Source organism: Moschus berezovskii, chromosome 14 (assembly GCF_049115385.1).
Source record: "Moschus berezovskii isolate FMDL1 chromosome 14, NW_MosBer_1.0, whole genome shotgun sequence".
Taxonomy (NCBI): domain Eukaryota; kingdom Metazoa; phylum Chordata; class Mammalia; order Artiodactyla; family Moschidae; genus Moschus; species Moschus berezovskii.
The window spans coordinates 49,566,896-49,586,462 of NC_142473.1; the positions used below are offsets into that span (position 1 = coordinate 49,566,896).

A 19,567-nucleotide genomic window follows, 5' to 3' on the forward strand; every position below is an offset into this window, starting at 1 on the left:
TTCTTACTTCTCCAGTAGAGCAAGAAGGTTAAGAAGGGAATAATACAAGATGCATTAGGCCCATGGGCATCAACTAGATGTGTGTGGAGGAGAGATGAAATAAAGAAAAATAGGTTAAAACACAACAAAAATGAACAGGAATCTAAAGTAGGGCTAAAAGACATAGGGTGGATGGGAAATGAATACATGAAGGGCAATAAGACTACACAAACTTTCTTGGTGGTCCAGTGGTTAAGAATCAGCCTTCCAATGCGGGACATGGATTCGATCCCTGGTTGGGAAACTAAGATCCCACATGCTGTGGAGCAACTATTAAGCCTGAACACTGCAGAAGCCATGTACTGCAACTAGAAAAGCCCACGCACCACCACAAAGACCCAGCACAGCCAAAAAAAAAAAAAGAAGAACATAAAATACCTAACAACATATTTAAGAAGTTATGTTGAAAGAATAACATGCCCTATATAGCTGTACAAATGCCAGGTCTGAAAGTTGCAGCTTCCCTGCTCCCACCCTTTGCTCATCTGGACTTCAAGGCAGGGGGGTCCCTGGGGAGATTGTTGGGAGGGGATTTCCATATTCATGGACAGAATTCCTACAGTCTCCTCCTCCAAAAGGTAGGACCTCCTGTGCAGAATGACAGCTGGGAATAATCAGGAGGCGGGGCTGCACTAACCATGCACAAGCTCAGGTAGGTCACCTCATCTCAAGCTTAAATAGAGGAAGTCATACATCACAGAGGGACACAGAGGGTCAATTAGGTCATTAAACACAAAGACACGTGGGAATAAATGTGCACAGTGCTGTTTGGAGCAAGATGCTCTAATGCTTCCTCTGTGTAATATAAACAGTTTTTGAATGATCGTGGAAACATGGAACTCATTTAAATGGCTTTGTTTAAGCTAAAAGACCAAAACCTAGTTAGACACAGCTCATCCCTTGCACTGTCGGCTTTAATTAACTCATTCTTTTTGCGCAAGAGAACAAAAAAAAAAAGGCAACGTTTCCCATAGACACCTATGAAGTATCTAAAGATCTGAACAAACAACCCAAGGGAACAATAACCCAAATGCTTTGGGGCTGGAAACAAAGTGCCTAAGGAACAACATAGAACCCACTGTTAGCTAAGAGCTCTGGAATCATGCCTGCGGTGCCAGCAGCTGAGAACCTGTGCCAACAGCTGAGAACCTGTTCTTTCCATTGTCCCTGAAAACGTCCCCATGTTCAGAGTCATATCTACATGGCCACAGTCTTTCTTTTCTATGAGCATCCTGCTACCGTACTAAAAGTCCTCGGTGCTACATACATGCTTATGATCTCCACAAAGAGAATTTCAATAGCTAATAATGACCGATCATAAATACTTAAATTTTTTTCTGTTCCAATCTGAAACTCAGGTCAATTAGTTAAACATGAGTTTTCCAGCTGAACCCCCACCCAAGCCCCTGACAGCCTCCTCAGAGTCATCACCCTCTGACTCTAGTGGCCGGTCAGATTCCCCAATGCTTGCTCACTCTTGGCCTGGTCCCTCCATTGTACTGAGTAGCTTGGCCAAGGATGGCCATATTAGGTCTCTGCAGAGTTCTGGAGGGGGTGAGTGCCACAGATGTAGGCCATGAGGAATCCCCAGGAGTCTGACTCTTTCACAGGATGGCTGGCCTCTGCTGGAAGGGTGTGCCTCTCTCCTGTGCCTGGCACATCCTCAGGGGTGTTCAGTGAGGGCAGTTCTGCAGCATTCCTTTGGGGGCATGTCCTAGGGGGCCTCCTGTCAGCATGGCACCTCACTGAATAGGAGGAAAGAGTTTGTTCCAGAACACAGAACAGTCAAGTGGGGTGGAGGAGAGGTCGCGTGGGGGTGCCATTTGGTATGCAGGCACGGACTGTGGGAAAAGACTAAAGCAGTCAGCTCCCCAGTGAGACAGCTCCAGTCATGTTTCCAGGCTGCCTAGTCAAGGGGATCATATCAAATCCAGAAAACCCATCTCAAGGGAGCCATGGCTGCCAGGCCCAGGGATAAGTCAAAGTCACCAAGGCTATACTTCAAGCTTAGGACCACCAATCACATATCAAGGTTTTTAGAAACTTGGAAAATGTAGACCTTAAAAAATAAGCGTGAGGGGGCTTCCCTTGTCCAGTGGATAATAATCTGCCTTGCAACGCATGGGACATTGGTTCAATCCTTGGTCTGGGAAGATCCCACATGCCACGGGGCAACTAAGCCCATGTGCCACAACTACTGAACCTGTGCTCTGGAGCCTGGGAGCTGCAACTACAGAGCCCACGTGCCACAACTACTGAAGCCTGGGCACCCTAGAGCCTGTGCTCTGCAACGAGAGAAGCCACCGCAATGAGAAGCCCACACACACAACTGGAGAGTAGCCCTCACTCACCTCAACTAGAGAAAGCCCATGCATGCAGCAGCGAAGACGCAGTGCAGCCAAAAATAAATAAATTAAAAAGTAATAAAATTACACATTAAAAAGGGGGAAACCAAAAAATTAAAAATATAAACTAGATCATAAAAGCTACAACTCCTATTACATGGTTCAGGTGTAACAAGCAAGGAAGCCAAATGGAATGAGTGCAGGCAGGGTGCTTGTAAAAAGGAAAGCCTCTCCTCAATATTTTGGTTAAGGAGTTTAAGGGCCTTCTAGCAGTTATGATAAAGCCACTTTTTCTAGATAAGGAATAGCTAAGCCAGTCCACTATCTTTGGCACAGAGCTTCTTTGAAATGCAGTGTGAACAGAGCACAATCAAATCCTTAGCTACCAGGAGTCCAACAAGAGAGATCTTATCCTGACTTTGACCTCCTTATGCCCTTGACTGCAATTTTCTAAGAGGAGACTGAGGGTTGCTGGTGGGGTCGTCACTATCAAATATTCCGCCATAAGGGAAGAGCAAAGCAAAGTTCACAAATAGCAAATTAAATATGGGGTCAACCAATGTTTATGCAATCATGTTTCATTCATTTATCTATTCAGTACTCAAATATTCCTGAACACCTATGAGGTGCCATGCTCTGTGCTAGGCAGTCCCTGCCTTGAAAAACCTCTGTAGTTGTACAGTTAGATGTGATAAGCCAGCAGCAGTGGCACAGGGGATGGATGAATCGATAATACCTTCAAGTGAGTGGAGAGGCTTTATAGTGGAGTCCTCACTGGAAAGATTGTCTTGAAAACAATGAAGGAATTCCCTCAGGAGAATAGAGGACAGCACCTTTGAAGACAGTCTTCCTGAAACAGCTAGCTGTCTGTGAAGCCATGACAAGCGCCACCCTTCAGCTACTCTGGTCTCCCAGAACTAACACAAAACAAAGGATGTCCTGAAGACTATCTGAAGCTTTCCAACGAAGGAGCTGGTGTGATGTACATGACGGCTTGCAACTGATCATCCTGGAAAGTAGGATGAGAAGAGAGAGGAATGCATGTGATTAACCAAGATCTTGTTCCAAAATAATAGCCTTGCATGAGCTTAGTCTCTGCTCAGTTCTCTTGATTACATGGCTGGATGCATAAAGAACCTACAACACTTGACTGTAGAAGTGGTATTTATAAGTGTGTTGGTATCTTGCAAAGTGATTGTATGAAAGCCAGGAGCAGAGTAAAAACAGGAGCCTCGTTGAGCAGTGCTCTTTCGTCATCTTGCCAACTCCAAACCTAATTCATGATTATTAAAAACACCGTCAGAGACGGGCAGCATCAGGTGTCAGGGCTGGGGATAGCAGGGGCACTGTGACTGTTTCAATGATTCACTTGGAATCATTAGAAGCAAACTTCCTGATGCTTCTTGGCTCTTCAGATAGAAAGTTCAGACAATCCAAGAATCAAACAGGCATGAAAGATCCATAGGTGGAAAATATGGGAGTAGGTAAAGGCCAAAGTAAGGAGCTGGTCCTTTGGTCACAAGAATTTTATTAGCCCTACAAGATGCCCAAATGGGAACGAATTCTGGGGGAAATGAATGAGAAATGTTGCTTGGGAACTAGAGGTGATAAGAATATTACAGAAGAACTTTGAAAGCTTTCTTAGGGACAAAGCCAGTGTGAAGTGGGTTTGGGGGTAAGTAACCAGGAAGGCGGAGAAGGCAATGGCAAGCCACTCCAGTACTATTGCCTAGAAAATCCCATGGATGGAGGAGCCTGGTAGGCTGCAGTCCGTGGGGTCGCTAAGGGTTGGACACAACTGAGCGACTTCACTTTCACTTTTCACTTTCACACATTGGAGAAGGAAATGGCAACCCACTCCAGTGTTCTTGCCTGGAGAATCCCAGGGATGGGGGAGCCTGGTGGACTTCCGTCTATGGGGTCACACAGAGTCGGACACGACTGAAGTGACTTAGCAGTAGCAGCAACCAGGAAGGAGTGCAGATGGTGAGTTTTTAGCCTGCTTTTGATTTCAAGATTCCCGATGGTGAAAGGAACGTTAAGTTCTATAAGGCAGCATAGAGAGAGAACATAGTCAGAAAGAGTTTTGTTTTTCTCTAAGAATTACAGAGGCATTTTCTGCCAAGGACAAGGGACAAGTAGGCAGGGCCAAGTAAATAAATACAAGAAACAATCAGAGAACAAGAGGATGTGGAACGGCTTTGGGTCAGGAGGACAGGATCCTGGGATAGCCTTGGCAGAGGGAAGGGACTCTTCACCTATGAAATCAAAGGAAGCTAAAAAATAATGGCTGTGAACACTGTTACATTTTGTGGTGAAGGGGAGGGAAGATGAGACACTCATCTGTATGTGGCAAATTTCTTAGTAGGTGGTGACATCAAGTGAGAAGGGGTCAAGGTTGGAGACCAATGGAAAAGCACGAAAGAGCTGATACAGGGATGAGGTGGACGGAGAATGCAGGGAGGAGTCAAGTGATCATCACCCCCACCCCCCTGCCCACCCACCCACCACCACCCCAAGTGCTGTTGCCAGCTCACAGAACTACCAGTAGCTGCACTGCTCTGGAGAACCTGCAAGCTGCTCAGCAAATGACTCTGCCACTTTGTTAAACCCTGCTGGGAAAGAGGCATGAGGCCCTCTTCAAACAGCTGGTACACAGGAGTCACAGGTGCTGGTGGTCAGAGAGGGCAGAATTTGAGCTCCTAAATTATATTGGGGAATATGATGGGTGGGTACACTGGGTGCATTGGCTAAAAATGGGATGTACCCTTGGGAAACTGGGGACAGCTAGAACAGGGGACATTCCTTTCCCTGGAGGAAGGCATGGCAACCCACTCCAGTAGTCTTGCCTGGAGAACCCCATGGACAGAGGAATCTGGAGGGCTATAGTCCATGGGGTCACAAAGAGTTGGACACGACTGAGGGACTAAGCACAGCACAGAACCACCTTTGGGTAGCCATACCCACTGTCACCCTCCTTCTGGTCTGAAAATACCTCTGTCCAGAATCAAGGCTGGGCACATGACTCTGGAATAACCAGAGGCTGTCAGTTGTGGCCAAGGTGATCATCATCGTACCACCTATGAAAAATTTTCTAAGCGCTTTACAGACACTGAATTACTTATCCATATTTTACAAACAAGAGAGCTGAATATCAGGGAAATTAATCAATTGTCCAAGGTCACACAGAGCTGAGATATGAACCCAAGGAGTTGGACGCAGGGATCTGTGCTCTTCGCCAGTAGGAGCAGCTGTCACAGAAGCCGTTGCCTACTTCAACTTCACTGCAGTCTGACTTGAGAGCAAGACAAGTCAATGTCTGGGGCCAGGATGTCTTCCTAGCTCTTCTGGCCCAAGTGGCCAGGCTACTGGATCAACTATTTGAGCACCAGATGACACAGAATAAAGTCTTACATTAACAGTTTGACCCCATTCCACATTCTACTACAGAACCCAAGCCAATTGCATGGAGGAATCATGGTGATTCTACTTTTGACTTTTCTTTTGAGGGGGAGGGGTGGTGGACAGGGTTGTGACCTTAGTTTGGAATTCAGTTTCAACAGAGTTCTAGAAGCCAGCAGCAGTATGAAGATGCTGACAAGTGCTGGGGTTTCTGTTCCTCGGAAAAAGTTCCTGCTCAGGGGGTGGTGGGTGAACCCCACAGACCCTGCTTCTAGATATTTTAAGAGGCTCTTTCAGAACTATGTGGGTTAGAGCCACTTGGATCTCAAAGCAGGGCAGGTGTGAACTGTTTGTGAATCAGTTGGGAACCAGACAGCTGAACAGCGGAGGCCCTCTAGATGCTCATGGCAGATTACCTTATCCCAGGGCTCTGCCTGTTGGGGAAGGAGCTGGAGGACCAGCCCTGGTCAGCATTCTCTCAGTAGCCATAGCCAAGCTGGCCAGAGCACTAGCCACTGGGGCCTCTCCAGGTCCCAGCTGTGTCACACAGGGCTTTGGTTTGAGACTTTTACCTAAAATGTGGAAAGGGGCCCTAAGTGGAAGGAATGATGGCCTAAGATGCACTCCAAGGAGAGAAGCGAACATCCCATCTGCTCAGGATCTCCCTTCCTGGTTATGGCCAGTAGCAGTTAACTTTTATTGAATGTTCCCTCATGCATGGTACTCTGCTAAGGATCTGCCATGCATTATCTCACTTGATCCTCATAAAACCTGTATGTGGCAGGCACTTTTATCTTCCTTATTTTATAGATGGAGAAATCCAAGATTTGAGGTAATCTGCCTAAAATCACACAGCAAAGCCAAGAGCCCAACCTAGGCTTTACTTCAAACTGCATGTTCTTAACTAAAACAATATGTAGTATCTCATCCCCTAAAGGCCACAAGACAATGTCTCTTTTCTCACAAATGCTTTCCTCTATCTCAGTGCATTCTTGGTCATAAACATCTCCCTTACAGCTTCCAAATTCAAAGACTGTCTTGCTCCAAGGCATTACCCTCTTGGACTGGTGCAAGAGCAAGTGTTCCTACGCTCCTACCAGGTCACACCTCATCCAGGTACCTATTCTGCTGCAACCAGCCCCTGTGCATGGGAACATGAAAGAGCGTGTTTCCACCTTCAAAAACCTGGGCTAAGGACTTCCCTGATGGCGCAGTGAATAGGAATCCACCGGCCAATGCAGGGGATACAGGTTCAATCCCTGGTCTGGGAAGATTCCACGTGCCACAAAGCAACTAAGCTGCGTGCCACAACTACTGATGCTTGCACGCCTAGAGCCTGTGCTCCACGAGAGAAGCCACCACAATGAGAGGCCGAGAACCACAAGAGGAGTAGCCCCTACTCACTGCAACTAGAGAAAGCCCTCGCAACAACAACAAAGCAATGAAGACCCAGCTCAGCCAAACAGGAAAAAAAAAAAAAAAACCTGGGCTAAGAGAAACCTGCTCTCTAAGCCACTGGGGCTTAAGAAAGCACAAGAGAAGCGGCGGCTGAGCCAGGCAGATGGAAAGTACTAGAGACTCGGGCTGGAGTCCAGTAGGTGCAGTACAGGGATGAGGTCAGCAGGGAGTATACCTGGAGCTCATGAGAGTAGATATAAAAGGTGAAACTGAGAGGTAAGTTGAGGCCAGGTTAAAAAAGTGTCTCCAAGCCCACCGGTCTGAGCTTTCTCATTCAGACTAAGGGCAAGACCTGGGCTTATGATCAGGGTCACAGGATGAAAGAGAATTTGGTTTTTGTTGGTTTTTTTTAAGGGGATTTTAAAAAGAAGAATCTGACAGTAGTTTCAGGTAGAAAATAGGAAAGATACCAATTATACTGCCTATGACATATCTAATACTTTGTGTTTTTTTCTTTTTTTAAAGCTCCTTAAAACTAGAAGAAAAATATGTTTTGCTATGAGTCACCTACGGAGGGGTCTGAGGTCTCCTCACCGAGCGCTTCCCTTCCTCCACGGGAGCCAGAGCTGCCAACCTGGGCCTCGGGGCAGAAAGGGCCTTCTTCCATTGCCTCACATGCAGGATTCATTTCTCTGCAGCCAGAGCTTCTGCACAAGGTACAGCATCTGTCCCAGCAGCTGGGACACGGCGTGAACCCAAGCACATCACAGCTCCTGGTCCCAACATCTCCTGGCTAAAGAACTGCAGCTGGACACAGGACAATAAAGATGAAGTGATGGGAAGGGCACCTCTTATCTCCCCCAAATCCTCTTCAGTGAGGTTTTTCCAATTCTTAAGGCAACGATGTGAATCTCTGCCAAAATGTCTGGTTACCTCAGCACACTCTTTGGTGGCTGCAATGACCCCATTCCAAAGCTGGACACAGGGGCTGAGCACAAACAGGATTCCTGCTGGGTTCTAAACCCATAATTTTCTACATACTTGGTCAAAGAAATGAGGGCAGAGAACTGGACTGGGAGACAGAGAACAGGGTTGAAGATCAGGCTGCACCACTAATAGCCATGAGGTTCTTAGCCTCTTGGGCTTTTTTAAATGAGGGGTTTGGACTAGTTGATCCCAACAAAACCTTGAGCTAATTTGGTTCATTTGCCTCGCTTTTTGCAGCACAGCTTACCATACACCACATCATAGCTAGAGGAATTTTCTTAAAATACAAATTAGATCCCTCAACGTATCTCATGCCACTTCCAAGCAGCAAGTCTCCCATTATACAAACTATGTCCCCCACAACCCTGCCGCCGTCCTCCCTGTCCTGTGTGCTCCAGGACCTGCCCACGTCTCCCCTCCATCACTGAGTTCAGATGTATTCTTTACCCTAGTTTCCTCCGGACTCACTCCTACTTCTCCTTCACTTTTCAATGAAGCGTTACTTCCACAAAGAGGGTCCTGATCACCCCCTCTCAATCAGTAACAGTCCTTTGGGATGGCCACTTAACAGTTCCTCCTCTTGGCTGTATCTATCAACTTGTAAATTTCAGGCTTATTTCCTGGGGACTGTTTAACTGCCATCTCCCAAGCACTGTATGGAAGATCCACAAGAGCAGAGACTGGCTCTACTTTTTTGCTCACGATTGGACACCCAGTACCCAGAACTGGGTAAGTATTTGGTCAGTGAGAGGTGCAGAGGATGCCCACAGAAGCCAGCAGGCCTAGTGTTGGGGTGAGGGGGTCGGGCACCTTCCAAACCGGGCACTTCGAGTCCCTCCTGTTCTTCTAAAATGTCAGATCTCTTATCTGTCAGCTGCTTTTGCCCTTCCTGCTTCTGGAAACATCCTGCCTCCAGGTGAAAATTCATGGACACCCATCTTTGCCAGTTCACTTGTTGTTTAGTCGCTAAGCTGTGCCTGACACTTTCGCGGCCCTATGGACTGTAGCCCACATCAGGCTCCTCTGTCCATGTGGTCTCCAGGCAAGGACACTGGAGTGGGCTGCCATTGCCAGTTCAGAGATGGTGACAAAAAAAAGCAAGAGCACGGTGTCTGTGAACGTGGATGCGACTCCGGTCCCCAACATTCGCCCACTGTCGCTCACCCCACACACTCATGCTCACCCCCTAAAGAGTCGACAGGAGCAACTTGAAACCCAAACCCTTGGCCTCTGGAAAACATGCAGAACTCCCGAGGGCCTCCCCCGGAAACGCGGCAGCTCTTTCGGCTGACAGCTGACTAATCTCCATGCCGGATAACTTCCGAGCAGGGGAGAAGCCCAATAACTTGTGAACCCTGTGCGGTTGAAAGGCAGCGGCTTCCTCTCCGAGTCCTCACACCAAAAAGAGGTGGATGCCTTTTTCTGGTCACGGTGTTTGGACCCTCCAACTGTTCAAGTGCCAGAGTCAAAAATAAGGAACTTTCCTCACTTCATTGTTGCCTTTCTGCACAGAGGCTCATTCACTAGAATGTCAGGGGAGAGACAAAGACAGCTGACTGTTTTCTCCCCTAGTGTCTATAATTAGATTCTCATGGAGAACTTGGCGGCAACAGGGCTTTGCTGGACAAACACCTCCCCCCTCAATACACACACACACACACACACACAGTCTCTCTCCTCACTCATCTCGACGGAGACCCACACAAAGCAGTCAGTCACTTACCCGCTTCAGCCACGCGAAATGCTTGTAAACATCAATGTCCCCATCCATGCTGGGCACCCATGTCAGCAGTTAGATTCCTTGGTTGAAAAAAGCCCTCTTTCTGGCCAGATACCAAATTCTCTCCTCTTTCTTGCCTCTGCCCCCTCCCCCTCAGGAACGTCAAGCCGTGTTCAGATTTCCCCACGTCCCTGGCCTGCGTCCTTCAGCCTTGCCCTGAGAGGTTTCAGAGACACAGCAGCTCAGACCAGACCGTGCTGCTCCCGTATCCGCCCCCACAGACGCACACAGGCACCAGCTCTGGGACGCAGAGCCTGCAGAGCGAGGGAACCTAGCAAAAGGTGGGGGAGAAAGACAAACTTGGACAAGAGTTGTAAACACACACATACACACACACACACAGGGGAACATTCTTTTTGGTGATAATACCAGAGGCTGCCAGAGGGAAACAGTCCTGAAGAAAATTCCTCGTCTGGCTTCCCCCTTCTGGAGTGGCTGGAACTCATTAGGGAGAGACCCCGGTTTCCTGTCTCTGCTCCATTCTGCATTTACCCACAGGCTCCCAGCTGCTCTTGGTTTATCTGGGACTGGGGAGAGGACTAAAAATAAGTGCAGCTCTTGGAGCACTGCTGGTTCCCACACACAGCCTGACCCCCACCCAGCAGCCCACGCCTACCCCTTCTCTTCCAGGCCGGCATCGGGCTGTGCCCTGAGGGAAGCTGATCGTTTCCAAAAAAGAACAGATTCAGAACCAGCTCCAGTTCGGTTTCTTGGCCCGGCTAGGGGTTTGCCATCCTGGGCTCTGGCGGCACCATTCAGTGTTGCCGCCTTGGAGAGCTCTGCTGCCAACCGTCGCTCCGGGGCTCCCTGAGGCCGCATTCTGCACGGGGACAGGTGGGAAAGAGCGAGTCCCAGGCCTGCCTCGCGGGTGGTCCCCATCCCAGACGTGTGTCCGTGAGGTCTAGGGAGCGCTCCGGGTAGGAGCCCTGGGAAGGCAGTAGCCTAAAGAAATGGGGAGCTGGGCCTGCCTTCCTACTGGCAGGTCCCATGCTGGCTTTCCAGGGTGGTCTCCCCAGCACTCCCCACATGCTGCCCCCCTCCTCTTCACATTCCCACCTCCTTTGAGAGCTCTCTTAAAAACAGCTTTTCTTCCTTGCCCAGCCTGCAACGTGTGGCCGTTGGCTCTGACTGGTTATGAAAGCGGTCTTTGATGTGGGTGCAAGGGGAACTGTGGTTACATGCAAGGGCTCTGAGCTCTGCTGCCATAAATGACTTGCAGACACACATCTTGTGACTGCGTGGGCCTTCCCGGCACACCTTGGGGGTCAGCAGGGAGTTTCCTGGAGCTCCCAGCCTGAAGAGAAGGCGTGCCGCTTATCATGGCATCTTCGCTGTCCACAGCCCAGAAGCAGGGCCTGAGGACAAAGCAGAAAACATGCACAGTCCCCTGCAGGCTGGCCCCGTCCACAGAGAACACAGAGGCGGCAGGAGGAGGGCTCTGGCCTGCAGCTGGCATGAGGGGGAGGAGTAGATTCCTGGAGACACACCCAGATCAGAGGCCAGAAAGAAAAAGCAGGCTCAGCTGCCCATGCCCTGAGCTCTCGAGCCTTCTTCTGGCCTCTGGCCCAGTTCCAGAGTGCAGTGCAGGCCCTACTTGCCGAGGTCCTCTGACCTGGACTAGGGCAGGATGTGCTAGTCAAGATCCCTAAGGTTGCAGGGGTAGCTAGACCTTTTTATTTATTTTTTCAAAGAACCTGGAAAAGTCTTCATTTTGGTCAATACACATTTGTCCAGCATCCAAAGCAACTGAAACCAACTTCCTGCTCTGGGCAAATGAATAATTTCCACATGGCACGTAATAAAGGTATTTCTGGGGCGCTGGGGAGAAAGAAGCAAAGTCAATTTGAGGATCTGTACAGGGAAAGGCCTGTACACCCTTGGAGAAAGACTGGTATCCTTTGGAAGGTTACAGTGTGAAATGAGAAAAGAGGGGACTGGGCAGCAGCATAGCTGCCTCCCACTGCACATGGGGGACTGGCTCCCTGGCACCCACTCCCCTCCCCACAGCACTGCCTGCCCTGTGGCCCTCAACCACACCTGTTCCCACTGCAGACAGGAGGACATGTGTCTGAGCTCTGATTCACAGCTCTAGTTGCAGCACAATTCTTAGCACACAGTAACAACTTCAATGATCTTTGAATGAAAGAATGAGGCTCAAATGGTGAAACTGGCAAGATAAGCCTGAAACTACTTGGAGGGAATGAGTTTCCCAGAGGCAAAGATGCTTGACTCAGAGAGGAGAGATAGGGTCAGCTTCATCTATTAGCTCAACTCATGTGTGATGAATTGAGGTTGGGGGGCAGGAAAGGGGGAGAAAGGGGAAAGAGAAAAGGAAGGGAGGAGGAAGGAGGGGAAGAGAGGAATGGGAGGGGACAGGGAGGAGGGGAGGGGAGGAGGGAACAGGAGGGGAGGAGACAGACAGGAGGCAGGAGGGGAAGAGAGAAGCAAGGAGGGCGGAAATCCAGACAAATTGCAGCTAAATTCTTGACATATTTTTCTGGTACCCTCAAGTAGCAATTCTTACCTCAGTTCTTTTTTTTTCTTCCTTTGAAACCCTAAATTTTATATTGTAATCAACTCAACCCACAAATAGCCCTCTAAAAGCCTAGGATCAAACCCATAACTGCACCCCCTCGCTCAGAAGGCCACCCAGCCAGGGGCTCCTCACAGTGAGTCACAGAGGGGCTTTGAGGGGTCAGACAGGCTCTTGACTACATCCATAAAATGTATACAAAGCGCTATGAGTATGTATAAATCACTGTTTCTCTGAAATAGTTTTCATTAGATCATCAAAATGATCCATGACTCCCAAAAGATTGAAAGCCTGGGTTTTATCCCATCTAAGTAGTTACTTGGAAAGGATTAGGCTGCCCTTATTAAGCAGGGCGGAGATGGTCCCACTTCTACTGTACTGCCCTGTGAGGCAGAGCCTCAGGGACTCCCTGGATCCATCACTAAAGAGAGAAGTCTTCAGGAGCCACACAGGATAAGATTCATTACAGTGACCCTATAGCCCTCAGAGCCTTCTCAAAGGCAACTCAAGGTCAGTGAGACTCAACTCATTACTGTCTGGAACATGAGGCAGCCAGCTGAGGGCAAAGAGCAGGCACCTGATCATTTGCGGGAGTGAAAACACACCTACGAGGCCAGAGCTGGCAGTGAACTCATCCCAGGGCCAGTGGGGAGACCTCAGGAGGGCTGCTTATCTGGCTGGAATCCCATGTATACGGGAATGACTGTGGATGGAGTTCTGAGATTTGCTCCTGCTGGTGGCCAGGAATCAGGCACAACTATGGACCGAGAAAGCTCACGAGCTAGTCAGCTGACCTCTCGCCTGCATCCTGAGCTCCAGCTCAGGGCTGAGCCTTGGCCTCTGGGCCATGATGATAGGTGCCTGGACACCCTGATACATCAGATACAGGCTTCTGTCCTTCAACAGGCACGCTGCACCGTGAGCCTACCTCTGGGGAGAGGAAGGGATGTCCTGAGGACACCGGTCCTTTGGGCTGCAAGGTCCTGCTTGTGCGACAGCATCCTGGCCCCACAGTCCAGGTGCCCACAGTGTCCAGGCATGAAGACCCGTCTCCAAAATGGGTAACAGAAGGGGTGGCACACTCTGCCTGTAGAGGGCCAGATGGCAAACGTTTCGGGCTTTGCAGGCCATATGGTTTGTTACAGTCGACTCTCATTTACAGCACAAAAGCAGCCACAGCTAACATGGAAGCCAGTGAGGGTGGCTGTGTTCCATTGACATTTTTTTTGTGTGTGTGAACAGTAAGATTTAAATTTTACATCATTTTCACATCACAAATTAGTCTTCTTGTGATTTCTCATCAATCACTGGAAATCACAAAAAATCATGCCTGGCTTTCAGGGAATAACAGATAGGCAGCAGGCCAAATAGAGACCCTAGATTGCTGACCCCCGGGTGAGGATGATGTCTCTCTCTATATATGAATCTCCAGGGACAGAGGGCACTCTTGTAAAAATGTAGATTCAGGCCCAGCAATCGGGCCCGAGACTGGCCTTGGCTAACAGTCTCCCCCCAGTGATGCTCACCCTGCCAGTCTTAATGACCATATTTGAGGAGTAAAAGGAAACTATTTTCAGAAGTTCCTTGGAGCACAGGCTACTGAGCAGTTTGCCTGAAGTATGACTCCTCCTGAGCCTTCCTACCTGCCTGAAAGGGCAGGACGCCCAGTGCTGTGACTCGGGCATGCCCTCTTTGCAGGCAGAGGGTGGGCGGGTGTCTACATGCTCAGACCTCAGGTCACGCTAACCCAGCAACATCGCACACCATGTCCCCTGGGCCCGGAGCAGGAAATTGAGTGGGGAAGGATTTATTTGCTCTTCCACCAGTGTTTGCACATTCTTGCTCATTTATAAACATTGGTTCTTAGGGACTGAACTAGTCTCAAGTCAGGTATGAAAGAATCCAGATCTCCAGAATTTTAGTAAGGTACAATTACTTGGAAGAGGGAAAAAAAAAAAAATCCCCAAATTCAGGAAAATTAAAACTGCTAAGTCTGCAATGGCTAAAGGCCCTCAGTCTGGGGTGTTATGCCAGGAAAAAAAAAAAACTTTCAAAATCCCCAAAGTACAGGAAACCTCTCTAGGACAGGGTCTGAAAAACACAGGTCAGGAGATGGGAAATGGAGAGCCATCGTAAGTAATAGTGTGCCAGTAAAAGGCACTGGGATTAAAGGTGTCTGGAGAGAGCTTCTTAGCTTTGATAATGGAAGGTCAGGTCTGTGCTCCCAGGACCAGCAGTCATCCCTCTAGACTCCTCCCCCAAGGAGAAGGGGGGAGCACAAGCAGTGGAGGCAACCCAGGCCTACCCTTTGTCCACTGGCTTCCAAGGAAAATAATTTTTTTTGCCAGCTGACTCAGGTACACTGTCCAGCAACCTCATTAATGAGAGGAGCTTATGTCCTCTTTCAACGTGGCTGGCGGGGGATGAGGGGAAGCAGGCAGCTATTTTCGCACATAAAGCGGGTTCCTTGAGCTTTAGACTTTCCAGCATTTGTCCCTGACTCCCACCTAGTGGCTTTTTCCAGTACTGCACAGAGACAAAGGCCCTCCTCCAACCAGCACAGCAGCCCAGCGTGAGTCCACTGCAGGAGAGAAGCATAGGAGAGACAGTACCTACAAGTCTGAGCTCTCAAGTTCACACTTAGAGGGACACACACTGGAAACTGACTCACAAAGCCTTCATTTTTTTTTAAATGAAAAATAATCACCAAATTTCCCCTTTTCTAATGTCCAGAAAGCCAACATTTTCCTATATAACTCGTCCCATGTAACTTTTCAAAATGAACGTGTTTGCCACACAGATACCCCATCCATCTCTTACTCCAGGCCCTCGATGGAGGACAGAGATACAGAGAATTGCAGGGCAAGCTGACGGCTTATAATTCATAAAACAGCTTCTCTCCACCTTTTTTTTTCCCCTAAACTCTGGCTTTTCAATATGGTGAACAGATTTGCTCCTCTGGCCAGAATGAAAGACTGCAGGCTGACTGGCAGGAACGCAGGGGCTTTGTTTGAGGAGCCGCCATCTGTGACAAGGTGGCTGAGCGGATGGGGGGCGGGGGGTGACCGTGTGCCCTCCTGGGCCTGGTCTATTTACTTGTTTCTGGAGAGACTGCTTAAGAAGGTAACTGAGGGCACATGAATATCTGATATATAGACTGACAGAGGTGAGACCCAAGATGGGGTTCACTTCCCTGGACCAGCCGGGCAGGCTCAGAGGAGGCTCTCCGGTCAGGGCATCCCATTTCACCGCTCCAGAGATGACAGCCTCGGCTGAGCCCTGACACGGAGCAGCTATACTGAGAGGTTTCCTAACCCATCTCTACTTTGCAAACTTAAAGGTCCAGACTGAGGGCCTTCTCTGGTGGTCCAGGGGCTAAGACTCCACACTCCCAAAGCAGGGGGCCCAGGGTTCAATCCCTGGTCAGGGAACTAGATCCTGCATGCTGAAACTAAGACCCAGCACAGCTAAATAAATAAATATATTTTTAACAAAAGTCCAGACTGAGGAAGGCAGGGACTGATGGCTACCAGGGGGCTGCTTTAAAGCCCTTAAACTGCAGGACTGGAATGCATGGCCAGATCCTACAGAGGGATTGTCAAACCAGGATTATCATTTCCAGTAGGGAAACTGAGTCCCAGAGGAGGGAAACGAGGCTCACCCACGTCCACACATGGGTGGCACAGAGTTGGCCTTTTTGTCTCATCCCTCCCTCCCACACTGCCTCACCTGGTCCATTCCCTTCCACCTGCCTGAACACACCAAGCAGGAGACCTGCAGCCTGGCCAAGGAGAGCCTGGGTTTCCCTGGGAGGCCAGGCCTGCTCTGTGAACCCTGCTTCCAGAAAGTAGCACAGAATACAGTCCTGCTGGAGGGTCTCTGCCAAGCTCTCCCCTTACCCACCCTCCCCTCTGCTGCTTCTGGGTTTACTTGTCTTTCCTCAGACTTTAGCCCCTGAAACCTCAGGTCTTCACCGAAAATCCGGTGGACCCACACCTGAAGTGATTAAACAGTGGGACAGTCTGGTGCCTTGTGGATGAAGAATGTGTGTACCCGGCTATTAGAGCAGCCCCCAGAGATGCTCCATCTGGAGACTCTGTGGGCCCTGGTATCGCTTGGGCATCTCCCAGGAACCAGGCTCACTGGGTCTAATCACCCCTCCCTTTCTCACTCAGTTCGGTTCAGTCGCTCAGTCATGTCTGACTCTTTGCAACCCCATGGACTGCAGCACACAGGCTTCCCTGTCCATCACCAACTTACAGAGTTTGCTCAAACTCATAGATGGTGATGCCATCCAACCATTTCATCCTCTGTCACCCCCGTCTCCTCCTGCCTTCAATCTTTCATAGCATCAGGGTCTTACTGGTTGGCTTCTCACTAGTTGGCTGTTTCCAGCCCCTTCCGGGCTCCACTCTCCGAGGTCACCACAAGCTTACCTGCAGGGAGGGGAAAGAGGCAGCCCCTTTCTGGAACTTGGCTCCATTCCCATCACAGCAGAGATGCTGCAGCCTTCTGGCATGGGCCTCAGCTTCATCTCCTGAAAGTCCTGACCCTGAGCTTGGCCTGGTCTGCCAGCCATGAGGGGCTCAATCTTATACTGTCAAAGAGTGGCCTCATTGATGCTACTCTGCAGGTCAGGCTCCATGAAGCCTGCTTGCCTTGGACTTCAGGAACTTTTCCTGTACAAAAGCCCCATCCAAAGCTCCCTGATGTGCCACCAACTTCGAGGATAAGCCCAGAGTTCAGACAGAGATACTGTAATTGTGCCCCACAGAGTTTACAGAAGCTAATAATAGAAATTCTTGAATTTGTCTTATAGAACAACAGAGAAGGAAACAACTTGTTAAAACTCTTTTGCTTATAAACTGCCCTCATTGATTAAGCTCACTTGGTTTCTTTCTTTCCTTCCGTTTTCCTCCCTTTAATAGCATATCTTTCCAGCTTCACACAGCCCAGCTGTTTTCCAATTACTTGGAATCATTACCTGACCAGCATGAGCTGGGCAGGGGCTGGTTGGCACCACCCTAAAGCTGAGTCTGTGCAGATGTCTGAATGAATGGCCTTTTGACGTCAGAGGATTGGAAAACTCCACCCTCCAATGATGCTAAGGGTCTCCATCTCCAATATGCGGAAACATGAACCCAGACGCACCTCATAGAACATGGATTTCCTCACAGTCACCTCTCCCCTAAGACCACCCTGCTGATCCCATAAATACTCCACCTCCCTCACCTTCAGTGAGGTATATCTGAGACACAGTCTCCTGTCTCCTCACTTGGCTACCTTGAGAATAAACTTTCTTGGCTGTAAACTATGGTACCTCAGTGTTTGACTTGCTGTGTGTCAGACAAACAGATCTGGTTGGGTGACAGTACTGTTCCTTTCCCAGGTGGCTCAGTGGTCAAGAATCCAAACCTGCCAATGCAAGAGATGCAAGAGACACAAGTTCAATCCCTGTGTCAGCAAGATCCTCTGGAGGAGGAAATGGCAACCCATTCCAGTTTTCTTGCCTGGAGAATTCCATGGACAGAGGAATCCATGTGGTCGCAAAAAGTCAGACACGACTGAGCACACACTACTCCTGGAACAAGGGAATCCAGGCCCTTTGTTCCTTTTATCACTGAAGCCCCAGAAGGTGTCTCCAGCATAGAGAGCTCCCACACACACCCTTCCAGACCTAAAGCCTACTCTTCCTCATTCTATTGGCTGCCCAGAAAGGGAGGATCCTATTTTAGGCCCCAAAGCTCTGGAAATATGCTCACAATCCAGTACCCCTGAATCCTGGGCAGTTCTGTTCCACTTGTATCTTTACCACAAGTCTGGCCTATTTATAACTATTTCCAGGCTAAGGATCCTTGTTTCTGATGGCCACTCTGTGCCCACCCCTGCCAGCACCCAGCAGAGGAGGAACCAGCCCCACTGTAAAGAAACACAGCTGCCCACACAGTCTTTCTGACCACAGTGCACAGGACCAGAGCTCCCTCACCACTTAAGATGTAAGGGCAGGGGCCCAGGACCAGTCTGCTGTTTGCTGTAACCACCAACCACTCCCCTACACTCACCACGGCCCCTTCAGCAGCCCGTTTCTGTGCCCTGCAGTCGCCATCATCTGAGCCTGAAGATCCCCGTCACAGCTACTGATGAACAGAAGACTGCGATTCCTACCACATGATCCTCTCCCCCTCTCACCACAGACACCTGACCCAAAGGCAGCTAGTCCATAGCTGAGTATAAGTGACAATGTCTTTAATTTCTATTTCTTTTGCATTTAACATTTCTTCATATACTTGGAGGACTTAGTCCAAAAATTCTGAATTAGGTCAATGAGATTCTCTCCTTCAGGGGTTAACACACATACACAGAAAACATGATCTTATCAGTCAACAAGAAGACTAACATCAAACCTAAAGGATGTGTGGCAGTCACCGTGAGCTCCCTTCCTATGGGCCATTTGTTTCCCCCACTTCTTGGCTCCTCCCTGACAGAGGTTCCCCTCCGCTGTGATGAGAGTGCCAGCCTCCCTTGCAGCTAGGGTATGCACATGAGAACAAATCCTGACCACTGGGACCATATGGGAAGCTGCTGGGAGGTTTCAGAAAGAGGTTTTCCTCCCCAGTTTATAAGAAGAGGCCATGTTCTACCTCCAAACACAACTGTCTGTGTGAAGGGAGGCTGCCCAGAACTGCAAGTGGCCTTCTTTCTTAGGGCAGCAGTACCCCAACCTTTTTAGCACCAGGGACCAATTTCATGGAAGACAATTTTTCCATGGGTGGGGGTGGGGTGAATGGTTTCAGAATGAGTCAAGCTCATTACCTTTATGCGCCCTTTATTTCTAACCTAATGCCACTGCTGATCTGACAGGAAGTACTGGTCTGCAGCCTAGAGGTTGGGGACCCCTGTGTTAGGGGACATGCCTGAGGAAAAACCAACCCCTGAGGATGGGGAGGGAGAAAGATAAGAAAAGTCAGTGTCTTCAAGGTCATCCCAGAGCCACTGATTTAACCCTGGGACCACCCATCCCCTGGACATATATTAGTTACATATAACTAATACATGTATTATTAGTTATATATATGTTAGTAA

General features: G+C 49.2%; 1 protein-coding gene across 16 annotated transcripts in view; it reads right to left on the reverse strand.

The window, feature by feature from the left end:
• Positions 1-19,567, reverse strand: part of PPFIBP2 (PPFIB scaffold protein 2) — a 167,664-nt gene that overhangs the window by 86,500 nt on the left and 61,597 nt on the right. The window contains exon 1 of one of the 16 annotated variants that reach the window (XM_055423448.2): positions 10,321-10,453. The exons of 11 other annotated variants lie outside the window; for them this stretch is intronic. Coding sequence is in view for 1 of the 5 variants with exons in the window: in XM_055423449.2 (XP_055279424.1) it covers positions 9,895-9,942 (48 nt within the window). In the remaining 4 variants the exon portion in view is untranslated. Of the gene's footprint in view, positions 1-3,120; positions 3,415-7,778; positions 7,992-9,894; positions 10,223-10,320; positions 10,454-19,567 lie in introns of those variants that run through there. 4 more of the 16 variants (XM_055423447.2, XM_055423449.2, XM_088843113.1 and 1 more) reach the window with 4 other exon arrangements.